Raw genomic sequence first — 27,138 nt, forward strand, 5'->3', positions numbered from 1 at the left:
CTAAGTACTGGATTAATGTTGGCTTTTATTGTTACTATAAGGGGGGAAACTTAAACTATACCAACTCTAAGATGGAGGAGCTGTGTGAATCCCAGGTCCGTTTCTAAAGTGGAGACAGCGCCCAGGGTCACACAGGCTCCTCAGCCTTGGGTCCCCAGTCACTGCTCCTCAAGAATCTGCGTGCGAGGGCTCTGTCCAGTGTAGATCAGTGATGTAAAGCAGTCGACCTGAGCACCACTTTGAATGGCGGCAGCGGCTGCACTTGGCCCGGGCCTGGCAGTCCCGTGAAGCACTCAGCCCACTCGCCGAGGGCCTGCTCCGGGATGGCACCCAATCTGGGCTTCCCTCATCGTCTCGGCTCTCCCTTCTGTCCCCCACACTTCTGAGTCCTTGGACAACTTGGATTAACATTTCCACCACTCACAGCAGAATGTTCATACGTACTCATTTCTCGGTTCTGAAGTGGAATAGAAGATGCATGTTTTAGTGAAGGTATTTGACTTGACTCCTCTTTTTGATGCACAGTTTGGCTGAATAAATTGCTAAGTTGAACTTGTCAATTTCATCTTCTAATAGATCCCTGATTTGGCTACTGTCTCTGTCTTTGCTCCCTGGACCCCCATCATTTCTGACCTGCCATACTGCAGTTAACCTCCCTGCTTCCAGCCTTCACCCACTTCTGATTCATTCCCCAAAGTGCATTCCAAAAAAGATTCAAAAAGAATCTTTGAAAGACCCCAGATGTAATCATGTCACCCTTCTGCTTGAAATGCTTCAGTGGCCCCCACGTTGCTCTCTGATGGAGTCCAAACTCAGTAGCATGTGGTGCCTTGTTCTCCCACTCCGTCACGTGCCAGCTGTACAGCCACGAGCCCTCAGAGGTCACCCGCCACCTCCTGCAGGAAGTCCTCTCGCACAGCCTACTTCCCCCCCCTCAGGCTGAGTTAATCATCTCACTGTGGGCTCCCACAGTACCTCATCCTTATCTTCGATTGATAGCATCTGTTGCAGTAATGCCCATTCAAGGCTGGTTCCCCTATTGGACTGTTTCTTTATGTAAAAAATGACAGTTGTGTCTTTTTCATCATTGTATCCCCCATAATTTAGCACACTGCCAAACACATAGAATCTTTCGAATATTTGCAGAATAATGAATCAAACCATCACTTTCTCTGAAACCATAATTAGAAAACTAACAAGATTTGTTACCTGAAATTAGGAAACAAAGAAAGTAAGATATATATATAATCCTCTTTTGAATGAAGTTCCAATTCCTAATCATATTCATAAAGTGAGGAGCGATTAAAATAGCAAGGGCCATGTTTGTCTTATGCTTCATCTGTGACCTTAGAGAACTTTCTGGTCACAGTTGCTTCCTTTCTGACTCTTTCCTTGATTCCTCATTCTGCGTTTTACCTTAGTTTTATTGGGGTCGAGAATATTGTGGAAGCAACAGCGATAGAGAAAAATCTAGAATTGACAACCTAAAAACAATTTTTTTCTGGCTTATTTTCCCCAATTATAAAAATAATACAATTTTTAATTAATAAAATTGGGAAAATTTTTTAAAAAAAGAAAAAATTTAAAATCACCTAAAAGCCCACTTTCAAGAGATCTAATGGTTTCATTGTTTTTCCTCTGCTTCAGTATGTACATTTTTTTTCCACTTACTACCGTATCAGGAGCTTCCTGCCAGGACCACTGACCCAGTCCCTCTCCGGGCCACGCTCACCTTCTCGCAGCAAACAGTGCGGCTCCCCCCTGCCCTAGCCCCCGGCAGGGGCTCTCTCCTACCTAGAACACAGTTCCTTGGACTGAGGCAGGAGAACAAAACATCTTGGCCTAAATTATGACAGATTCTACTCCCAAATCCTTCCAATTTTTAGCCTGGAAGCCTGGCAGCATAAAATTGTACTTGCATAATATACAATTAAAGGTGTGTATCTTATTATGAGACCAAGAAGCTTATTAACAACTCTTCATGGTTTGTTTCGTGAGTCTCAAGTTATTCATGGCCTGGGAGAGCAGATTAATAAACGTTTAGTCAGTATGTCTTTCTTCACGTGCAAGGAGTCCATCCCTTGCCCCCTCCTGAACCTGGGAAAACTCCTTTCTTCCTCACCTGAGGATTTAGATATTTATGCTCCTTATCCTTATTAAAGGAAAATTTGAAACCTAATGGGGCCGTGTAACCTAACCTCACCCTCGTCTTTATAACTGACTGCTTTTCTAGCACTCTGGTTTGCTCTAGACTTGGGCCCCTGTGTTGCTCCATCCAGGCGGGGGCTCTCAAAAATGCAGGCCCTGCACCAAGGCACCAACATCACATAGGGACTTGTTAGAGATGTAGATTCTCAGCTCCACCCTCGGCCCAGCAGTCTTTGTATTAGCAAGTTCTCCAGGTGACTCTTAATGTGTGCTAATCAGTCTTTACTAATAAAGTCTACCAAGCTTGAGAACCACGGCTTCAGGAATGGGAGCGTTCTTGTCTGTGAATCCCAGCGTCGGAATGCTGTCAGACTTCCTGACAGTAACCAGCCTGACTACCTGGATGTTTGCAGATTGGCCAATGTTAAGTCTTCTGGAGCTACACGGAGCAGCCTGTTGGCACACCCGCACGGCCTCGTGCTGCCTTCCTGAGGCTGGTTCTTTTCTTTGACTAACATCTGTCATCGCAGCCCGTGGTGTGTCTAATTACTGTAGGCCGTCCAGCTGGGTTGTATCTCAGCAGCTGCAACAGTGTTGGCTTAACATCTCCATCACCTGCCCCCGGTGAACTTACCTCGCCCAAAGTGCCAGCCCCTTTGGGTATTATTTGACTCCTTAAATTCACCCTCCCGTTCCCAATCTCGACAAAAGTTTTGACGCATGGTGGGCGGAAACCCTTCATTTCTCATTAAAGTCAAAGGCACAAATGACAAACACAATAAAACACAAAATTGCGTAGATTGTTTAGAGTTCACGAAGAGATCTGTCTCAATATATACCTGCTTATACTCTTTGAGTTTCGAACAAGATGTTACCTACTCAAAAATAAATTATTTTGAATTGTTCTGAAAAATGCATAGTAAAAATAGGAGTGGTCGGGGGCAACTTCCTGGAAGCAATGAATGATGAGCTTCATCTAGAATAGTGTGCAGGGCAGAGACTGATGACGAAAGGAAGCACATTCCAGATGAGGAAGGGAGAGGAGTGGGGGCAAATGCAAACCAGGCAGAGAAGTGCACTCAGACAGAGCACTGTCCTTTAACCAAAACATGCTGGTTTTGACGGCTCGTTTAGGTTATGGAATTCCACTGAAAGACGGAGATGAGAAAACTGATGAAGAAGCGGAGGGGCCATACTCAGATGATGAGATGTTAACACACAAAGGGCTTCGAAGATCGCAAAGCATGAAATCTGTGAAAACCGTGAAAGGCCGCAAAGAGGTTAGTCAGGTACAGAGTTGTCTTCCTAATGATTCCTATTCCTTTCCCTGCTGCATTATCACTCAGGATACTAATGATCCATAAGGGAAAAACAGAGGGGGAGATCAGCAGTTACATTTAAAATTCTTTATTCAGATTGGATATATTAGGATCTCTGGAAATTTACAAAATGGTAAATCCCTGCTTCCCCTGTGAGTAGAAAATGGTATTCTCCTAGAGCAAGTCATACGGTGGTCACGAGCACTCCAGTGTCAGCCCTACACATAAGCAAAGAGAGCAACTAACAAAAATAACTACATAGTTCTGCTTTGAACCAACCCTGTATGAGGATTAAATAGAAGTTTATCCATAATAATATATTGTCTTTGTGTCCAGAAAGCAGTGGAGGAATCCAGTCTGTCTATGGCCTCCGATCATCGGGAACCATTGGCGTACCAGGCAGAGCAGAACTAACAACAGTTAATGTTTTTATTATTAGCGATAATAGCCTGCAGCATATATCCAACATAGTACCAGCTCCATGTTTCAGTATGTCAGCAGCGGTGTCTTCTGAGTTTGGAAGCACACTTCTAGGATAACTGGTTCTTTATATTAGAAAAGACAAAAAATTATTACTGTGATTATGAACTATTCAGTTCTATCTAAGTTCAAAAGTAATCATCTGATTTGTAACAATGACACGTTTCTCTCTTCAGGTACGGTATGGATCACTAAAATACAAAGTGAAGAAGAGACCACAGGTGTATTTTTAGTCATCTGCACTTCAAGAATCCCAAGACAAATTACACTAACACGTTGACTTTTTTGCTAACATTATTCATTCAGGACTTACACATTAAAGTAATACTTTAAATTGTGGCGGTGATAGGGTTTATTTTCATCAATTTAAATAGCTTTTATTTCTTTCACCATTACTTCCATGTCCAGACTATGAAAGGTAGTTATGCAGAGCTTATTTATGTATATGTATATATATCTCAGAAATAATAGAAAATTGTGTTATCTGTTTTCAAATTCCTCAACAACATTGAGTGCCTGGGATATTAAGATGAAACACAAACCCACAGTATACTTGAGTCTTTTTACGGTTTAAGATACATCAGCCTTTGTGCTATTGTATTTGTGTTTACCTCCGTTTATATTCTATCACATGAGGATAGTAATTAAATAGGCCTCTGATCCAGCAGTGATAGGACAAGGGTATAATGTAAGATAACAGCATGTTTTATATATCCTTTAAATTTTTACTTTTTTAATACTTTCTGGTTTTTCCACCGTCGACTGAAAGTTTTCGAAACAAGTGTTTGAAAGCCTGGTCTCCACATAGCACTTTTTATTCCTGACTAGTTTTGCACACTTGAAAATTGTTTACTTATTTGCGACTGTACATTTAAGTTTTATTGACACTATCTTTATTGTTATTTGTCACATCCCGACATGTCACATTTATGCCTTGAATTTCGTCATCTCTTTTCCTGTGGGTTTCATTTGTTAAATTCATTAGATTCTAATAATATGAAAATACAGCTCATTGTTCAACTTTAACTATTTTTAACTCTCTCCTCTGTAGGTGAGAAGCTGTTTTAAACATCAACCAGTTTTCCATACATCATAGTTGAACTTAGCATGTTCTGTTAACACTGGTTACATTTTCAGTATTTAAATAGAGTAGTTTTTGTGAAACAGGGTCATGAAGTTACCCAACAGTTGGTCCATTCACAAGCCTAGCACTGATACGTGCTGCTGATTTATAAATCTGTATTGACTAGAATCATTTAAATCTCCCGTCTTCTGGCTGAGTTCGTTCCCTGAAGATAGGTGCCAATGCAAAATACAGATGTTAATCTTACGTACTAGAAGCTACTAGAATAGATATTAGAAAAATATTTTTTTAATCCAAGAGATTTTGAATTACAGAACACGGAGGCTTTTTTAGGTGGCATTGATAACTATGCATTCTGAAGTCTCTATTTCTGGTGGTGGTTTTAATGATCCATAGTCAAATTTGTACAGTTAATTCAGATAATTTACTTTGACTGTTCTGTTTGTCAAAAAGAAAAAGCAGTGAGCGAGATTTGTGAGATCTTTGACTTCTCTACCTTTTTAAGAAATGAAACCAGCTGGCGATGTATATTCAGGACCTCCTCAGAGTGTTGGCAGAGAACAGAATGTTTAAGAGTACCTTAGTTTAATGAATACATTGCTCTTGATACAAGTCTCAAAACATTTTCTGGACTATCTCACATTCTTGATATATAACATCAAGAAAAAATTCGCTCAACTTCTTTTCTCCAAAAGTTTAATTCTATGAATATCTTCATCTACTTTACCTTGATTAATTTGTAGCCTTTGAGTTTCGAGAAAAACTCTTTGTGTTCAAAATTCCTAGGGATTCTGATTATAAATGCTTGGAAGGGAGTTTTATTTATATTTCCTCGTACCAGACTTATTAATACAAATGCTACACCGTATATGTCTTTCCTGCCTAAAGGCAGTGTCATCTCAAGTAGCCTGACAAAGTCACGTAAGTGACTCTATCTAAAAACATTACCTGTGCGGGCTGTTCTGCTCCATTTTATCTTTTCTAAGTCTGATCTGAGTATTAAACCTATTCCTTAATTATAGTAAACTCATAAATACTGTTCTAAATTGGAAGCATTATTTATCCCTCTCCACAAATAAGACAGCACAGGGCGCATGTCCTTCTCCACACGGTGCTTCCTCTGGTCTGTTTCTGCTGTTATATCCTTATGTGCAGTGGATGTCACTTTGCTGTTCCATCATTCCTTTCTCTCCTTTCCTTACATTTCTGACATTTTGCTGCTTTTCTCTTGTGTTTGTTTTAGCATGCCCTTTCCTTGGAACTTTGTGTGATAAGCTTATAAATCTTTGTCTCTTTTAAGGTGGAACAGGTCAGTTTTTGTTTCTCTGCTTTTGAGTCCACTGCTTTTAAAAGAGGTAAATTTCTCTCTCGACCACAGTGCCTTGTTTTCCCAACGCCACCATTTGGTGAAGGCTCATGAGATGCTGCACAAGCCTATTTAAGGCGATATAATGGTAGCTGTTAAAATTTATGCAGAAATTGTAGCCGGTGTTTTATTTTATTATATATTCATTCAGCTTGTGCATTAATATTAACTGTTCCCCGAGTTTGTTTGGAAGTGACAGTTGATCTATTCTTTAGTTTACCATGTTTTTTCTGGAATAAAAAAATGAGCCAGAAGTAAGTCTTATTGCTAAGTAATTAATTATGTAAACCCATGTAGGTCCCGCACAAGATTCCCTCCACACAGTTCACTCTATGTATGTGGATTTGGCTAGAAAGTGGTAACTGCCAGCATTACTGATTATAAATACTTGACTACACAGATTGATGGAAGAAAATTATTAAAGTGTTTTCAGGGAATTGAATCCATATGTCACCACCAAAGATTCCTACAGTGTTATAAAATATGTAAATATTCCAAATTTCTGTAAAACACTGGTTAGATAAATATGTCTTCTTTCGTTTCCTTTTTTGATAACATAGTTTGAGCTTCTGTAATACTTGAACTTTTGTGTTAAAAATAATCCAATGCTATTTCCTATTAAATATGAGTAATTTGTATGTTTAATTGGAATGGACTAAATTTTTATTTTGGTTTTCTTTTATAAGGAAAATTAAAGAGTTAATATGTATCGACAAGCAATTTCCTATGTGTTCCTATAGGCCGATTCATTTGCAAAGCAATTAGGCAATTTTGAGATCATTGTTACTGTGGTATGCAGTGTATATTTCTTAGTAAACATCATGTAAGAGTAAAACTTTCCGAAAGAAAAATACAGCTTTTTCCTCTAAATGGTTAAAGATTTAATCTTCTAGTAGTATCCTACAGATTTGTTGTATATTAACTTTTTATAAAAATTGACCATGAATTAACATTTTCTCCTCTAACACCTCTTAAATCTGTGTACTTCCATAGTTCAGAGAAAGCTGTTTTGTAATTTTTTAAACTCTTTGTAAAGGCTCTCTTGAGGCCTAGTATGGGGGTAATTTTACAAATGTGTTTTTTGAAAACTTTAATATAAAATAAACTCATTTTATTAGTGACAGCTTGTATTGTTTTTGTGGGTCAGAGGTCAGAGTACCTACGTTGGGTTCCATAAATTTATATTATTTATTATGGAGTATGTATATAGTATTATGTACATATTACATAATAGATAATGTATCCACACACTTAAGATTCCAAATCACAGAGCAAATTATTAAAAAATCATATACATTATGGAATGGTCATAGAATTACAAAAGAAACACTGAATTGTTAAATTCAGATGTTGGAATGGGAAGATATAAAAAAAATTAGTACAGAAACCCTAGCCATCAATTTGTATTGGTTAGCTGTCTCAGACATAAAATATAACACAAAATTCAGTTTTATGTATCCTGGGAATGTTCTGGGGTTCCATCTGTTTTAAAGTCAGACGTCTGTCTGCCTCACATTTAAGCTTTAGAGAGAAATCCTATGTTTAAAAAAGTTTTTTTGTGTTACTTCATTATGCTATATAATGTGTTAAAGTATTTCCAAATGGAGTTATGTTTTCATCTTTATTAGGAGGTATATCCTTGTGATGATCCAAAGAAGTTAGAAACTTAAATAAAAATTCAAAAGGACACAATGGATATATGAATTGCAGCATTTTCCGCAGTGTTTTATTCTCCCTTTAAGTGGTTCACTGTTCTTAAGAAAGAGATTCATGGAACAAAAATCATGTCAGAGACCAATCCATTGTTCCGTGGAAAACATTCCCTCCCTTTTACCTCTCCATCAGTATTCTAGCCTTGAAACACTCTCCTTAGGGTCTGGTTTTGGTAGTGTTTTTTAAATTGCTTTTTATAAGATAATGCTTTGAACTGAAATTTTAAAGCACAAGATTGATAACTGTCTATGCGTGTAGGATACTAAAAGACTGCTGGGCAGGAAAATTGCCAAGCTTAGCCTTAGTTTATCTGGCAAGCCCAGATTAAAGGCAAAAGAGAAGGAAAATATGGTGTATTGGCCTTGTGTGCAAATCAGAGTAGCATCAATCATTTTCATGTAGAAATACTCCTTGAGTGCCTGCTGTTTAGAGCAACAATGCCTGGATCCAAGTGGGATAGCATAACAAAAAGCAGTAATTCTTGCTTTTTAAAAAAAACAAAATGTTTGGATTATTTGAGGATTTATGCTGGGATTTCTTCTAGGTTATCGAATAATTCATTTGGTTTCTCTCAGAGCAGGTTTTTTGTTTGCTTATTTGTTTGGGTTTTCATCCTTGGTTCCTTCTTTTCCTTACTTCTTACATCCAATACAGTCCTAAGCGCTTTTGACTCTGTCCAAAATATACAGGCAGACTGCGGAGAAATTGCCAGCTAGGTTCCAGACCACTGCAATGAAGCAGGTATCGCAATAAAGCAAGGCAGATGAATGTGTTAGACATATATTTACCTTCTACTGTAGTCCATTAAATGTACAACAGCATTATGTCTAAAAAAACAATGTACATGCTTTAATTAAAAAACATTGCTTAGTTGAATCACAGATCTGTACCTCTGAAACAAATAATACATTATATGTTAAGAAAAAAAAAAAAAGAAGATAGCAGGAGGGGAAGAATAAAGGGGGGAAATCGGAGCGGGAGACGAACCATGAGAGATGATGGACTCTGAAAAACAAACTGAGGGTTCTAGAGAGGAGGGTGGTGGGAGGATGGGTTAGCCTGGTGATGGGTATTAAAGAGGGCACGTTCTGCATGGAGCACTGGGTGTTATGCACAAACAATGAATCAAACACTACATCAAAAACTAATGTAATGTATGGTGATTAACATAACAATAAAAAAATTTTTAAAAACATCGCTTAAAAATGCTAGTCATTAATCACTGATCACAGATCTCCATAACAAATATAGTAATGGTGGAAGAGTTTGAAATATTGCAAGAATCACCAAAATGTAACACAAAGTTGAGCAAATGCTGTTGGGAAAATGGTGCGTATACACCTGCTCAATGCAGGATTACCACAACTTTAATTTGTAAAAAATGTAATATCTGCAAAGCTCAATATTAAGTGAAGCACAATAAAATGAGGTATGCCCAAATCCTGAATTTGACTATTAAACTCGCCTCCCCTCCAACTCTCACCTGGAATACTTAGAGCATAACCTTTATTTAAGGCAGAAGTTCTTGAGACCTTACAACATTTTTTGTAGCCTTACAAATGTTTCAAGGTGACTCAACCTTGAGTCCCATAGAACTGTCACAGCTTATCTTTTCAACCGGTGTCTTTGGGAAATACAAAAAGAGAAGGTTGTGAAGAGAGCAGGGAGAAGAAAAGGGGCAGATGGTCTTGCACATCAGCCTTGGGAGAGAAATTTTTCTCTTCCCAGCATTGTTTAATGCTAAATTTGGGAAGAAAGTGAGTGAGAATAGTTGATGGAGCCAGGTTAAGAGTATCTGGCTGAATTATAATGTGTTTTGACATGACGCTATCTCAAAGTGTTGAGAAAGAATTGGGGATAATAGGCAGAGACTTTTTTCCCCTTCAGAATTTTTAAGTTTAAGTTACTCTAAGTTTGAGTGTTAACAACAGATCATGGTAGTGGCAAGAATCAACAGTATTGTCTGTATTAGAGTTCTCCAAAGAAATGGAACCAATAGATGTGTGTGTGTGCGCGCGCGCATGTAGAGAAAGATAGGGAAGGAGGGAGAGAGACTTACTTTAGGGAATTGGCTCATGCAATTGTGGAGGTTGTCAAGTCCCAAATCTGCAGGCCAGGGTCGCTTACTGGAGACCCAGGGAAGAGTTGATGTTTCTGTTCCAAGGTATTCCCTCTTAAGGCCTTCAACTAAGTGGATGAGGGCCACCCACATTATGAAGGGTAATACACTTTATTCAAAGTCTACTGATTAACTAAATGTTAATCTCCTCTAAACAAATACCTTCACAGTAACATCTAGACTAACCATTGACCAAATGTCTGAATGCCGTGGCCTACTTAGTTGACACATAAAATTAACCACTACAGTATTCTTAAGTTCCAAAAGAAAATATTTACCTTGAAATATAAAGTTAAATGCAAAAATTACAAGTCTTGCGTTTGATGAGTTCATCTTACAAAGAAAGGGAGTGTTGCAGCATGGGGTTTATTTGGAAGAGAAAAACTCCTACTTTGCATGGCTTATAATGCCTCTTGTATTCAGTCATGATAACTAACATTTGTACATCAGTTTGTTTTCATACTTTGGGAAGAGGTATCACCCTGTTTTGCAGATACAGAAACCAGGACTTTTTATATATATATATATATATATATATATATATATATATATATATATATATATTTCTTAAGATTTTATTTATTTATTTTAGAGAGGGAGAAAGAGCACATGTTAGCAGGGGAGCGGGAGCAGGAGAGAATCTCGAGCAAGCTCCGTGCACTGAGCGGGGAGCCCGAGGCAGGGCTCAATCTCGCAACCCTGAGATCATGACCTGAGCAGAAATCAAGAGTCGGACGCTCAACTGACTAAGCCACCCAAGCACCCTCCAGGACTCACTATTGATAAGCCTAGGACCCAACCACAATATTCGTGACTTCAGACTCTTGTTAATTCCATTACCCTTGGTTATCTTGGCAATCACAGAATATTTAAACAGCTCACATAGAAATGATTCTTAGCATGTATGTATTATACAAAAATTTCAGATTATTTCTCAGAAGATTAAATGGAGTAAAGTTTTTGAGTGATTTGATGTTAAGAGATTTCACTCAGCGTAGCTTCAGTAAGGAGAGAAGAAGAATGCTTTTCAAATGGAGAGGAAAAATAAAGACATAATTTACTATCAATTATTGGCTAAGACAAACAGGAAGAGATTTGAAGAGAGGATGTAGCTTAAATGGGAGGAGTATCCTGTCAGGAAGTGCTTTCCTTCCTTCCTTCCTCTCCTTTCCCACCTGCACTTGCTCTGTGGCTTCCTCCCTTCACACTACACCTTGTAAACCCTTTTATGTGCTCAGTTCACAAGAATTCTCATGCATTGTTCCATATTGGGTTGGAACCAATAAAACACACACAAAAAAAGGCCAAATGCCTTTTTACATAGGAGATGAACTTTATTCAATCTTTTAAGTTGAAAGCAAGTACAGTTAGTATATATAGCAGGGGACAGTTTCCATATGTTCTAGGAAAGTGGAACTGTATTATTTATAGTTCACAACATGTTGTATAAAAGGAAAGCTTGCAGGGGGCTCCCAGGGAGGTAAATGAGACAAAGGAGGGAAGACTTGGGGTGCTCTATTTAAAAAGAAAAAATAATTTTAAAAAATATTTAACCAATGTATAGGAGAGGTTGTGGTCTTTACCTTACCATAACTTACATTCTAAAATTAGAAGAGACACTGGAGCATGAAGGGAGAGGGGGAAACCCTTAATATTGTAACAATAGGAAAAAGGGGTTTGGAAAAGCAAGGATAAGTAATTGTCATTAAAAGGATATATCTTCCAAAGTGCAAAGTACAGTTACATGAGATCTGGTTGATATTTGACCCAAGAGTCTCAAAGCCCATTAGACTGCAGCAAGTAATAATTGCTTCCTCATTTAGATTAGACAATGAGCTCTCTCTGCAAGCTGCTCTCCTCTAAATAGATTGTAGAGAGTAATTGAAACAAGTTATACTGGGAAGTGGAGTGACCGATTCCTCAAAGTGTGAGAGCAGAGCTATGGTAACCTCTTAAGCCTGGCCTTCATCCTGTTCCTATTTAGGGAATCCGCAGGGCAGCCAGCGCTGAGCGCAGTCTGCACTTCGCCAGCTTTATTGTTTAGACTTGAAGGGAAGGTCATATGCCCTCTTTGACTGGGAGGTTTATGGGCTCTCTCTAATTAGCAGCACCCTCCACCAGACAGACTGTTGGCTCCCTTCCAAGAACGGGATTTGGTAGCGGCCACTGATGAAGGAGAAAACAAGGTTATTTACCCTGTGACTGTAATTCTTGGCACAAATTCTCTCTTTACACTCAGACACATTTTCCTTTTGTTCCAACTTGCCTTTGGAATTCTGAGTAGGGCGTTAAGGGAGGGAAATGCGGCCATATATTTAGTAGTGTAAACAACCCATATGTTGGCCTGGGGATACTTTTTACTATTCTAGGGCCTCACCGATCAACAACATAAATTGAGAGAGAGAGAAATAAAAGGCAACATATTCCGAACGTTACTTGCAAATATAAATACTTGAGCACATGCCCACACACAACCTCAGAAAAGGAAGTTTAATTTGCAACATTAAAATCACGACAATTGTGCGTTAGGACACGTAGAAATACCAGCGGTAAAAACGTGATTGGGTTTAGCTATTAGTGGAGTGTTAAAAGAGCACCGGGAAGATACTTGGCTTGTCCTGCTCTGTCGGTTCCATAAGACGGTGGGTTAAGCTGATGGAAATGCTTTGTGGTTGATTTAAACCAGATGTTCTGACTATTTTTGTCCAGTTAGCAGATGCAGCAGCCCTGCAAAATGCAATACTGCCCCCCTCGGCCGGCCGCCAACTGCGGGAGCAGGAACCTCGGCTCCACCAGCTACCCCGGCCATAAAAACCTTTCAAGTCCCCATTACTATTCCAGGCACATTCCAAGGGGTTTGAGTCACAGGGTTCACTTGGCTTTTCTCCCGTCCAGAACTGCTTGTACCAGGTGGAAGACGACCTCCAACTTCAAAAATGGAATCCATAACCGGTCAAAGAGCGCTTTAGGGCAAGCCCCAGATGCAATCCTACTGCAACTTCGCTCCCACACCTGCGGGCTGCTGCCTGCGCACCTGGAGTCCCACGGCCAGAGCTGCGCCCGCTTGGTCAAAACACGGGGCTGTTCTTTGGGGAATCCTCAAAAGCTGCTCTATTTTTCCCTGCTGGTTTGAGAAGTTCCGAGGGCTGCTAGGCAGCGGGGATGGGTTAGAAACTTGTTCCGTTTGGCAGTGCGTCGGGGAACGCTTGAGGCCAAGGCGGGCGGCCCAGGGGGCTGAGGTTCCGCCGGCTTTTAAGTCGGCTCCGAGGGAAAACTCCCAGCCCCTCCCACGCGCCCGTCCAGACGCGCAGGCCGCCCGGCCCGGGGCGGAGGAGCGCGCACATCTGGCCACCCAGGAGCCACATCTGGAACGCTAACCCCCGCACCCAGATGTTCAAGGGGCCGGGGAGTCCAAGACCGCGAACGGCCGGGCTTCCGCGGCTGCAGCTCCTCCCCGCCCCCACCCCGCCGGAGCAGCAGGGGTCCGGACTCGGGAGATGCCCCTGGGAAGGGCCAGCCGGGCGGCTGGGGATTTTGAGGGGGGGATGGGTGCTGAGGCCGCGGTAGGCAACGGTTGGGAGTGCTGGAGCCACAGTGGGGGATAAGGGGAGGGGCGCTGAGACGGTGGATGAAGGCTAGAGACGTGCGCGGGACGGGCACTGAGGGCGGGGTTCCCCCCTCCCTCCTCGCTCTAGCGCGAAGACGCAGGCGTTTCCTCCTGAGCAGCAACTCGCCCCCGCTTCCCTGCACCTTCCCGGGACCGCAACGAGCCGTGCGCCTCTAACCCTCTCCCTTCTCCCTGTCCCTAAGCAGGGGAGGAGGGAGCTACACAAGCCTGCAGAGTGCCTGTGCTGCGTGGCGCGGGCAGGCGCGCCCCTCGAACGTCTGTGTACGCGCTGCAGTTTTGACGTCTAAGCAACGGTGTTTGCCAGGGAGTCAGGGCTGTTTCGAAGGTGCTCCGATCTGAACAGATTGTTTCCATTCGATTTGTTTAACGAAGGTGAAGGCAGACTGTGTTCTTACTTAAAAATTTTCCTTCATCCAAGTTGTCCTTAGATTTTCATATAAGGGTGTCACAACGCCCCCAGGTCATGGCGCAAATGTTTTGTGACAGTTTAGAAAAACAGGAGAAAAATACCCTAAACTAAACTCACAACCGAAGGGAAAATGTTAAAAGATGTTGGACCTGTTTCATCTGACAGCCCAGTCATCGCGTATTCTCCACCAAAATAAGTAACTCTATTCGCAGCTTTCAAAGTATGGCAACTCTCCCCCGTTAGGGGCAAAGTGCATGAATGGGCTCTGGTCTCACCTTAGTCACCAGCTGAAACTGGACAAGCTTTAGAGAGTTACCTCTTCCCAAAGATTGCCAGGCTTCATTGAGAACAGTCAAAAGAATACGGTCTTTTAGGTGCTCAGAGTACAGTGTCCAAGTAATAGCTTTTCCATTGCTTACCTCCGTGGCCTGTGGCAGGTTACTCTCCCTCTTAGTGCCTGCTGCCTCCGTCTCCCCGTTTTAAAATGTAACTGTACCTATAGCACAGGGATGGTGTAAGGATTGAGGATTAATGAGATAGTGCAATCAAATGCTTAACACAAAGCCCAATGCATAAGGAGAATTCAGTATTATTATTATCACTATCAATGAGAGCAGTTGGAAAAGGTAGCCTCCTTTAAGAGTATGAGTCTTTACCCCTGCTGAACAAGTAAAACCTGCAACACTCTGGTCACAGCTCCAGGAGGAAATTAGATGAAATGATGACAATGATCCATAAGCTTTCTTTATAATGTGACTTTTTTATAACATGAATTTGATTTCTGGGTTTCCCATTAAAACCACTTCCCAGGGAAGATCACTCTTCTTTGAGAAAATTTCACTAGGGTGATGAAAGTGTGTGCAAAACCCATCTTTCTTTACCTCCTTTTCCTTTTCTTCACATCTTCTTCTCCCTTTGCTAATCTGGAATCTGATTAGGGCACCCTCCGTACCAAATGAAAATGTGGGTACTTAGAAATATTTTAGATGCACATAACACATAAGTGTGAAAAAGTCAAGGCTATTGTGAACACAGGCAGCTGCTGGAATTTATTTGAGTCTTAAATTCTTCAGGCTCAGTTTCCTCCACTGTAAAGTAAAGGGGTTGGATTTCCCTTTCCTTCCTGCACTAACATTCTTTAATTTCTAAAGGTTGCTGTGTCCAGGTGATATTTCCTGTGTATGCCAGGGCCCTCACAGGGGGAAGGAAGGGATTTTGAGAGGCTTTGGGCTTGAGAATGTTCATCACTGGGTGATGAGGGAGGGTGATGTAGGAACTCAGATCAGTATGTAAAGCAAGGTAAAGTACCTATAAACAGGTAATTGCAAACATATTTTTATGCACACGATGGATATATTTATATCATATACATTGGTATATCTATTTTATTTATTTAAAGATTTTATTTAAAAAAAAATTTTATTTTTAAGTCCTGTCTACACCCAACATGGGGCTTGAACTCATAACCCCGAGATCAAGAGTCACATGCATGTTCTTCCAGCTGAGCCAGCCAGACGCCCCTGGTATATCTATTTTAAATATTGGAGGTACATACATATATGTATTTATAGTATATCCACAGCAAATACATGTATTTATAGTATATCCACAGCATAGATTCTATATACACAGATCCATCCTTTAGTAAGTTTTTCCACCACCTGCAAAAAAGATAGAATTTTCTTCCTTTGGCCATGACTCCTCTGACTTTCCAGCAGAATGGGCTGGAACAGAGGGCGTTCATGATTCTGACTGAATGAGGAAAGTGTGCCCTTTTGTGGGCCTCCTGTCATGTTAACAAGAAAGTCCCCCAAGAAAGAAGGAGGACAATAGCCCTTATGTTCACAGCTCTAATCCCATTTTACCTCAAAATGTCTCCCATACAATTTTCTGTCATCATCTTCCCTGAGATATTTTCCTCATAATAATGCAACTCCCCCCCACTTCCCATCACCCTAGATTCTTCTCCCTCACACTGCACATCCAATCTATCAACTGTTCCTGTCAGACGCTCTAATTTATACATGTGGTTATGGCTATGGATGTAGATATATGGCAAACCCCACCACTTCTTAAAATTTCCTATTCTACCAACTAGTCCAAGCATCACTGTTTCTTGGCAAGCCTACTGCCGTAGCCTCCTAATTGTTATCCCTGTGACCACTCCTTTACCTACTTTTCATTCTCCATGTGGCAGCCACAACAGTCCTTTTAAAATAAAAAATGAAATGTGCTCAGTCTCCTGTTCAAAATCCTCTAGCAGGCTCCCATCACATTTGGGGTAAGACCCACACTTCCAATGACAGCCCGTAGGATTCCAATGACCCCTAATTCTCTCACCTCATCCTCTGTCACTTTCGTCCTTGTTCAAGTCATACCAGCCTTCTCACTGTTCCTCAAAAAATTTCAAGCCAACTCCTACTTTGGGGTCTTTGCATTTGCTGTTTCCCCTGTTTTCAACTGGGTTTTTCACATGGCTTCCCCTTAATCCATTCAGGTCTCTGGGCAAGTGTCACCTAAGAGAGGACCCCTGAATCATCCCTTTTAGTATAGATGCAGCGTAACCATAGTCACTCCCTCACTAATTACCCGAGTTTATTTCCTTTCATATTTCTTATCAAATCTCTTAAATGTCTACCTGTTTACTTGATTATTGTTTGTCTGACCTCTAGAATGTATGTTCTGTGAGGGTAAGGACTCGGTTGATCTTGTTCAACAGAGCATCTCCAGTCTAAATCAGTGCCTATCTTATAAAAGGCAACTAAAAAATAACTGCTGAATGGATGAATACAAAGTCTCCACCCGGAACAGCGGTGGGAAAACAAGGTATCCCTCAGTTAGTGTAAGCTCAAGAAAATGTCATGCTTCCCTGATCTCACGAGCTTGTTCCTGATGGGCTCCTGCTCGAAGATGGATCTTGCCTATAAGAATGGAGTTTAATCCTACATGCCTATAAATATGTGAATCAAACTTCACTTGAGCAGGGAGGGAAAAAGAAAACAATGTAAATAGTGTGGGTAGTTTACCATTTTACTCAGCAAGTGTATGTACTGAAATAAACATGAGATGGGAGACACGAATCTGCTCTCTTCTCAGTTCCTCTCAGTTCCTCTGTGCTTTTCATAGTACGATCAGTGTGCTGTGCTGGGTGTTTAGACATGCTAACTGTCTGCACAGTGTGGCCCCTGCAGAGCAAGTGGGAAGTGAGTTTGAATCCTCAATGCACCATGCTAGTGTGTGACCTTGGGCAACTTACCTTTTCAGTGCCTCAGCTTCCTTATCTGGGAAAGGGGCCAATAATACTGCTTCTGTATTAAGATGTTATAATGATTACATAAATAATATTTGCAAAGTTCTTAGAGCAGTGCCTGGAACGTAGTAAGCTGTGTGTCAGTATTTCTTTTTTTTTTTTTTAAGATTTTATTTATTTATTTATTTATTTGAGAGAGAGAGAGAGAGAGAGCACAAGCATCAGGGAGGGGCAGAAGTAGAAGGAAAGCAGACTCTCCACTGAGCAGAGAGCCAGACCTGGGGCTCAATCCCGGGACCCCAGGATCATGACCTGAGCCGAAGGCAGATGCTTAACCGACTGAGCCACCCAGGCGCCCCTGTATGAGTATTTCTTAAGAGAACATATTTTTAAATGTTTGACTGCACTTGATTCACCCCTTCTCAATGACTTTAATATAAGATACTGCTCTACTGGGGCGCCTGGGTGGCTCAGTCGTTAAGCATCTGCCTTCGGCTCAGGTCATGAGCCCAGGGTCCTGGGATCGAGCCCCGCATCGGCCTCCTGCTCAGCAGGAAGCCTGCTTCTCCCTCTCCCACTCCCCCTGCTTGTGTTCCCTCTCACTCTGTCTCCCTCTCTCTCTGTCAAATAAATAAATAAAATCTTAAAAAAAAAAAAAAGATACTGCTCTGTGATTAACCAACTAAGCCACCCAGGCACCCCAGCATCATTCTTTCAAAAAAAGAAATACTCATACATAGCTTACTATGTTCCAGGCACTGCTCTGAGAACTTTGCAAATATTATTTATGTAATCATTATAACAATCTTAATACAGAGGCAGTATTATTGGCCCCTTTCCCAGATAAGGAAGCTGAGGCACTGAAAAGGTAAGTTGCCCAAGGTCACACACTAGCATGGTGCATTGAGGATTCAAACTCACTTCCCACTTGCTTTGCAGGGGCCACGCTGTGCAGACAGTTAGCATGTCTAAACACCCAGCACCATGATGTTTTAAATTAGTAATTTTAGTTTTAGCGTCAAGCACAATACTCTAGCATTTAGCCTAGGCATAAATTCCATTTGGGCCAAAATTTCCCTAACTTCACACAAAAAAAATTGTACCTTCAGGGGGTCATCCCCTCTATTTTAGTTGAACAAAAGATGTTCCTTACTCTTCGGTTCTGTAAGCTTTCCTTGGCCAGCTTTTCTATAACATAATATTGTTATTTGGTAGTTGAGTGTTAGTCCTGCAGAAGAAGTATCAATGCTTTTCCTAAACCTGCATGCCAGGGGAATAATCTCTGGAAGTCTTTTTCTTTCACTCTGTTTTTCTGGGGTTTTCATGAAAATGAAAATAGCTCCTAACAGAGAGTTTCGGGACTTAGCACTATACTAACTGTGCCTGTTTTCTCTGTGAATTGGGGACAATGGAGATGGTTTAAACTCTGCTGTATTCTCTGGAACAGACTAGGCTCACATCAGATTCGACAAGAATAAAGTCTCTTGGAACGGTGAACAGTCTGTCAGCACTCTTCTGGGCTCAACATTTCACCACTCTGCCCAGGGCCTTGATCACTCTTTCATACAGATCTGTATCAGGGCCTCTTAAGAAAGGATGGTGTGTGTGTGGGGGGGGCGCCTGGGTGGCTCAGTTGGTTAGGCGACTGCCTTCGGCTCAGGTCATGATCCTGGAGTCCCGGGATCAGGTCCCGCATCAGGCTCCCTGCTCAGCAGGGAGTCTGCTTCTCCCTCTGACCCTCCCCCCCTCATGCTCTCTCTCTCATTCTCTCTCAAATAAATAAATAAAATCTAAAAAAAAAAGAAAAAAAAGAAAGGATCTGGGCGGGGGGGCGCCTGGGTGGCCCAATCGTTAAGCGTCTGCCTTCGGCTCAGGTCATGATCCCAGGGTCCTGGGATCGAGCCCCTCATCAGGTGGGCTCCCTGCTCCGCAGGAAGCCTGCTTCTCCCTCTCCCACTCCCCCTGCTGGTGTTCCCTCTCTGGCTGTGTCTCTCTCTGTCAAATAAATAAATAAAATCTTTAAAAGAAAAAAAAAAAGGATCAGAAACACCCCCTACTAGTGTCCCGGTAAAATCTCCTAGAGAGTATTCTATATATGATTCATTAATAAACATACCTGCTGTTGTCTTTACCTTAGTTATGGTAGCATCCTTTTTTTTTTTTTAAGATTTTATTTATTTATTTGAGAGAGAGAAAGAGCGTGCACACAAGTGGGGGGAGTGAGAGAGGGAGAAGCAGATGCCCCGCTGAGCAGGGAGCCCCACGCAGGGCTTGATCCCAGGACCCCGGTATCATGACCTGAACCAAAGATAGACGCTTAGTTGACTGAGCCACCCAGGTACCCCAGCATCCTTCTTTCAATAAATATTGGCCAAGGGTTTAATATGTGCTAGGAATTTTCCTAGTGCTGGCTACTTGGTTGTCCAAGCTGAAAACCTAGAAGTCATCTCAAATACACTTTTGTCCCTTGCTCCTAACATATGAGGTCAGCCACCAAACTGGTGTCGATACTACCTTCAAATATCTCTTGTATTTTTGTCCTCTGCTCCACTCGCTCCCCAGTCACAGTGCTGGGAAAGGCAGGCTAAGCCCTGCTACCGTAGAGAACAGAGTGTGAGGCAGTCTATTTAGGAGGCACCAGCCCAGAATGGTGAGAGTGAGAGGAAAAAGGAATGAGGCAAGGGAAGAGGTACCCCAGTGAGACACACGGTGTTACCACACTTGTTACTGTTGGGCCATGACATAACTATCACTCAGCAGGCATGAGACTTCTCCGGAACGGTTACAGGAGAAACTAGATCTCCGACTAGTCTACAAGAGAGGGGGAGGGTATCTGCTGATCTCTCTCCTGGCTCCATTTGTCATTGGTGAAAGTTTACCCTGAATGCTCCCGAACTTCTTCCCGGTCGAATCATCTGGCCACTTGGTGGCTCCCAGGAAAGCAGATCCCATGCCCAACATGTGCTGTTTTATCAGATTTCCAAAGTAGAGCAGCAGCTTGGCACAGGTGAAGCTCTGACCTAGAGAGAGAGAGAGAGAGGAAGGAGGCAGGCAGGGCATCTGAGAAAGGATACAGGTTTATGTCTCAATAAAAAAAAAAAGACTTCATCTTTTGTCCTTCACATCCTTGCATCTGCCTACTAAGTGGATTTTGTGCCTCTCATTTACTTCCTTCTAATCCATTCTTCACACCGTACCCAGAGTGATCTTTGTCAGACGCAAATCCTTCACTAGCTTTCCTTAAACGTCCGGACTTAAGATTCCAGACTCACCCCATAGCATGTCAGGCTCCGTGGTCTCCCCATGGCTGTTTTCAGTCTTCTTATTAAACATAATTTTTTAAAGACTTTATTTATTTATTAGACAGAGAGATAGAGAAAGAGAGAGCACAAGTAGGCAGAGCGGCAGGCAGAGGGAGAGGGAGAAGCAGGCTCCCCACTGAGCAGGGAGCCCCATGTGGGACTCGATCCCAGGACCCTGGGATCATGACCTGAGCTGAAGGCAGACGCTTAACTGACTGAGCCACCCAGGCGCCCCAAAGATAATTTCACCAGTAGAATCAGACAGTCGTTCTTCTGAAGCTCTTTGTTAGCACTTACTGGTTCATTTTCTGAATCAAAAATTAATACACTCACTATAAAAAATTTGGAAAATATGAAAATATAAAAAAGGAAATAAAAATCAATTGCCTTGAGGTGAAAACTCCTATTAACATTTGGAGTACATTCTGGCTATATTTAGTCTATGCATGTATATATAAAATAAAAATTACACTTCAAGAATTACTGCATTGAAGTTTATATTCAACCAAAAGTACATGTCAAGACCACCCAAATGGTTCAGTTTGATAGCATGCACTTTACTACAATTTTTCATTTCTTTGTTTTATTTCCTTAACTGTTATTTAAGTGTGCATTAAAATGTGTGCTTACATTGCAGAAATATAGCACATTTTAAAAGCCCTCTGTAGACATAACCCCTTCTCAATGTATGTCTCTTTGTTTTAAATAAAATAGCTTAATAATGAACCTAATAGATAACTTAATCTAAAAATCATAAATGCAAATATTAACTTTTGTTCTGTTACATTGGGAGAGATAATTTAAGGCAATTATAATTAGCTGCTTTCCACATCATGGCCTAAAACCAGATACAAAATTTGCCCTACATTAAAGCCTTGGCAAGAAATTATTTTATGATTCTATAAATACCAGTATAATATTTTTACTTTTTATTATCAACACATGGACATTTTAGCATCACAAATTACTGTTTTCTCCCAATCTGTCAAGTATGGACTTTTCATAGCAGTTGATAAAATTGCTGTGTGTTAAAAAAAAAAAAAATCACGTGGTCAAGACTAGATTTTGAAAGCAATAGCAGAGAAAGTTGATCTTTAAAAATCATTAAGCCTTATTAAAACTGCATCAGCTTATCTAAACAAAACAATAAAGACACTAAACAGTGATCACATATATAATCATTTAAGTTTTAAAAGTCTAACATTCAAAAAACAATGAAATCGGGGCGCCTGGATGGCTCAGTCGTTAGGCGTCTGCCTTGGGCTCAGGTCATGGTCCCAGGGTCCTGGAATCAAGCCCACCCCCCCACCTCAGGCTCCCTGCTCGGTGGGAGGCCTGTTTCTCCCTCTCCCACTCCCCCTGCTTGTGTTCCCTCTCTCACTGTGTCTCTCCCTGTCGAATAAATAAATAAAATCTTAAAAAAAAAAAAAACAAAGAAATCAGATTAAATCCATATTAGTATTATAAAAACCTTTCCATTAAGGTTTGTTAGAGGAACAGAATCAACACCATCCTCACTTTCCCCAAAATTATTTTGAACCACCCCTTCCTGTAGATAAAACTTTTAGGGTACACATATCATTACACACAAATGATCTTAGAAAGGCATAGTTATAATTCTGGATGCTGGGGGAATTAACTATTTAGTCTTTATTTAATGACTGGAAGTCCTTATTCCTTGAGAAAATATGAACACATCTATAAATGAAAGACATCTCTTATCTATTGATTTATTAGAGTTAGGGTTCATTAGATAAGCACTCAAATTATTTTACTTAATACAGTTTGGAAAAAAATCTGCATGTTGGCCATGTTGCATTTTGCACATTATGTTATTCTCTTAGGCTTTTAATTAGAGGATATAAATCATAGAAAGCAAAGCATCACATTCTCAGCTAATGTTCCAATTATATCTAAATGATTCAACTGTACATAAGTAATTATTTTTGAAATCTAAGTTTTCAAAAAACAATCATCTGATTCACATAAGTTACCAGCTTATTTTATACTGAAGAAACCAAGTTTTTTAGATACAAAAGCAGATTACAAATTTTTGCCCCATGCTCTTATAGAAACCAAGATTCTGATGTACATAATGAATCTAAGTCAGCATTCACAAAGGCTATCGGAAATTCTGTCAACTTTCAGCCCAATGTAAGGTAAAACCATAGTTATGCATAAACAATTCAAAACTAGATCTTATGGTGAAAATGGCAACAAGTCATAACTTCTATATCACTAATGATGGGTTCTACTAAACTTACCACAGGATACAACAGATAGCAAAATTTTATAGTTTCCAGAAAATGAAAGCTATCAGAGCTACAAATAAAGAATACATTAGATACTAGAACATAGCAAGGCCAAAGCATTAATGCTGTTAAAAAATGAATAGGATGTGGGGCGCCTGGGTGGCTCAGTTAGTTAAGTGCCTGACTTCAGCTCAGGTCATGATCCCGGCATCCTGGGATCGAGCCCCTGCTTCCTCTGGGCTCCCTGCTCAGCGGGGAACTGCTTCTCCCTCTGCCTCTCCCCACTCCCCACCCTGTGCTCTCTCTCTCTCTCAAATAAATAAAATTTTTTTTAAAATCTAAAAAAAAAAAAATGAATAGGATGTGAAGTAACATCTCTAAAACATAGAACATAAGCAGACCACACACCAAAACATATGTCACTTTACTCTTACTTATAAATTTATGTTGTTTTTTTAAAAAGATTTTATTTATTTATTTGATAGAGAGAGACACAGCGAGAGAGGGAACACAAGCAGGGGGAGTGGGAGAGGGAGAAGCAGGCTTCCCGCTGAGCAGGGAGCCTGACGCGGGGCTCGATCCCAGGACCCTGGGATCATGACCCAAGCCGAAGGCAGACGCCTAACCACTGAGCCACCCAGGTGCCCCTAAATTTATGTTTTTAATAATTACTTTTTAAAGGAAAACATTTGTTTCTGTAATGCAACAGGCAGCTATTTTTTTTTTTTTCCAACCTCCCTGAGCACCGTGCGATTTTCAAACCACCTTCCAGACAGGCATTATCTCATCCAGATTTCTCCCTGAAGTCAGCCTGTCATATTTTCAGCAGGCCTTTGTGCTTTGCTCGTCCATTTCTCCTCTTCCCAACCCTGGGCTTCTGCCAGCCTGTCAAAATCCTCAATGTCCTGTCCTTTCCCTGGCTGGGGCAGGGGGAGGACGTGCTTAAGTTTCTGCATTGCCTGTTTTCCACCAGCTACACGCACAGCATGGGGGACGAGGCTCTTTCTCCCCTCTCAAGGACCACACAATGCTAACGGAGCACTTTCTATGGCTCACCTTCCCTCTGCCTAGTCCCAGAAGAGAAAGCCACTAGCCGCAATGGTCTCAGTCTCACCTGAACCTCTCTGGATGTTTCTATCACCTCCCTACACAGACTCCACCCTAAGAGGGTAAATTGTGGATACCAGCATCCAACCTCCTTTCCTTAATCCCTCCTTTTATTTCTCCTCTCCTCTTCAGAAACTGAACCTGGCCCTAGACTTTCCCTTCTTGGCACAAAGGTGCTACCCTAATGTCATATCCTACTTGTGTGCAAGACGACATTTGCCCTTTCTCTTCTCTGGGGCCACAATGATCAGATGGCTGCAGAGGAACACAATTTATGGGAAGAATGAAAAAACAAAATCAGTTCAGTATTTTCTAGATAATCCTTCTTATGCTATGGTAAGTGGTATCCACTGTTGCTGATAATTTTACAGTTTTCAAAGCACTTTCTTATCTGTTATCTCACTATCGTCATGTTACTACACGATGGTTGGGTTCCCAGAAAACAGAGTCTAAGATGGAAATTTACATGCAAGAATTTTCTGGGGGCGAGTGCTCTCAGAAACAGCCTCTGTGAGGGCGTGGAAGGAAACAGCAGTTTGAGAGAGGTTGAACTGCTCTGTGCCCTAACAGGGGGCTTGGCCAACCTCACAAGGAGCTCTGGAGTCGGGATAGTCCTTCCTATTTCCCCCCAAATGAGGCAAGGGGGCCTGTCCTTTATAGCCCTGAAATGACAGTCATTGGATATGAGATGCTTCCTGGGAAGGGGACACGACCTTGGATGAGGCCGCTGCTTTCAGCAGCAAGCAATTCTCCAGAGGGACTTAGATGAGCACTGTGAGCTGACAAACCCTAGGCAGCTGCAGTCCTGAAGGGAAACCGGGGGGGCGGGGGCGGCGGCGCATCGCAGCATCCCTTGTATTCTACCAAAAGTGCACTTGCTTCCTGCCTGTGATCCGTATTTTATGCCTGGGAACCTGGGACCCAGGGAGAGTAAGTAGATCAAGTTTCCAGAGCAAGTAAGTGACTTACATGCTTCATTTCATTGGGCCTGCAAAATAATTCTATTAGGTGTATCTTGTTAGCTCCCTTTTATGGACAAGGCTACTGAGATTTGGAAAGTTTCAATGATCCCTCACAGTGTTCAAGGCCAGCAAACGGTAGAGCAAAGATCCAGGCCACCTAACTCCACGTCTGTGCTTTCGTATCTCACACACTGACTTGATCTTGCCAAATCGTGTGGAATAAAGGAAATGTAGGACTGGAAGACAGTCCTAAACAATCCAACCCACTAGTTTCTCAGAGATAAAGTAACTTGAGGAATTGTTCAAGGAGATGAGGCTGGTGAATAATCTTTCTGAGCCTCAGTTTTCTTATCTGTTAAAGGGGATGAGCTGCCCACCTACAGGGTGGTTTTAAATTCAAATGCGGGGGCGCCTGGGTGGCTCAGTCGTTAAGCATCTGCCTTCGGCTCAGGTCATGATCCCAGGGTCCTGGGATTGAGCCCCGCCTTGGGCTCCCTGCTCCACGGGAAGCCTGCCTCTCCCTCTCCCACTCCCCCTGCTTGTGTTCCTGCTCTTGGATCTCTCTCTCTGTCAAATAAATAAATAAAATCTCTAAAAATAAATAAATAAATTCAAATGTGGTGATAGATGCAAAATAAACTTGAAATTGATTAAAATGGTACAGGATTGTCAGTATTTAGCCATTTAGACACTACGTTGGAAGTTAAGAAAGGACTCCCAACTCTTAAAAACAGCAGAGTGTAACATTTTGAGTTTTGGGGGGACTTGCACAGAAAATGAACTTATGATTTAACAAATTCTACTAGTTCAGATTCTTGTTAAACATGGAAAAGTTTCCAGAAAAAAAAAAACAAGAAAAAAAAAAACTTACTTTCTGGCAGGTTTTGATTAGAAGTTACATCCTAGGTGGTATTTGCTGTGAATAGTTCTGACTGATACCCAGAATTCAAAATCACATAACTTCCCACTCTCAGATAAATAAAATAGCAAAGCTCAGTCTGCTTTGTATAAAGGAAACACCAGAGTTCCTTCCTCTGAACTTTGGAACTGTTTGTGACATAAAAACAAAAGATCCAAAATATTTTTGTGCTTTGTCATGTAGGCTGAGTTCCTAAACCACCACAATTTAAATTTAGATTATTTGGCTTCTTTATCCACAAATGATCACAACTTCTGCTTTATTGGTTCCTTAGTGTGGAGCTTGGAATTTAAGAAAGTCTGTGAGTTGATTGTGTCATTGTTTCTCTTCTGGAAAATTCACAGGTGAATTTATTCTCCCTGTTTTTAACATCATAAAATAGAAAGTTCTATTCATGAGGTTGTTCATAACAACAATGCTCTCTTTTTAAGGACAAGATGGATGTTATCTATTACTGCATACTGAGTCACCCCAGAACTTAAAATAATAATAATAAATATTATCTTTCAGTTTCCCTGGGTCAGAAATTCTAGAGCAGCTTGGACATGTGGTTCTGAGTTGGGGGTCCCTCAAGAGGTTATAGTCAGATGTCAGCTGAAGCCTTGTGAAGGCTTGCCTGAGGCTGGAGGACCCACTTCTAAGGGAAGGGCACTCACTCACATGACTGGCGAAGTGGTGCTGCCTATTGGGGGGAAACCTCAGTTCCTTTCCACGTGAACTCTCCAGGGCCACTGGAGGGTCCTTAGAAGATGGCAACTGGCTTTTCCCAGAGTGAGCAATCCAAGAGAACAAGTTGGAAGCTGCAATGCCGTTATGACCCAGCCTCAGAAATTATTCATCTTTGCCTATTGATAACTCAGAGCAGCCCTCAGCCCTAATTAAATGTAGGATGAGATTACACAAAGACATAAATACAAGGAGGTGAAGATCATTGCAGACCATCTTGGAAGAGGAGGAGTTGGCTGATGTGTGAATTCCAATCATTTAGAGCATCATGAATCGTAGGGCACGTGCTGGCTCAGTAGGTAGAACATGAAACTCTTGATCTAAGGGTTATGAGTTTGAACCCCATGTGGGTAA

The 27,138-nt window shown here is 41.4% G+C and overlaps 1 protein-coding gene across 2 annotated transcripts in view; it reads left to right on the plus strand.

Moving 5' to 3' along the window:
- The window catches only part of REEP3 (receptor accessory protein 3), a 96,786-nt gene extending 89,243 nt beyond the window's left edge, over positions 1-7,543 (plus strand). Inside the window, exons 7-8 of one of the 2 annotated variants that reach the window (XM_032423907.1) lie at positions 3,283-3,437; positions 4,124-7,543. In XM_032423907.1, the coding sequence (XP_032279798.1) occupies positions 3,283-3,437; positions 4,124-4,180 (212 nt within the window). In that variant the 3' untranslated portion in view covers positions 4,181-7,543. The remainder of the gene's footprint in view (positions 1-3,282; positions 3,438-4,123) is intronic. The other variant, XM_032423908.1, reaches the window with a different exon arrangement.
- The last annotated feature ends 19,595 nt before the right edge of the window (positions 7,544-27,138 follow it).

The sequence above is a fragment of the Phoca vitulina genome, unplaced genomic scaffold, assembly GCF_004348235.1.
Source record: "Phoca vitulina isolate PV1807 unplaced genomic scaffold, GSC_HSeal_1.0 scaffold29, whole genome shotgun sequence".
In the NCBI taxonomy this organism is placed as follows: domain Eukaryota; kingdom Metazoa; phylum Chordata; class Mammalia; order Carnivora; family Phocidae; genus Phoca; species Phoca vitulina.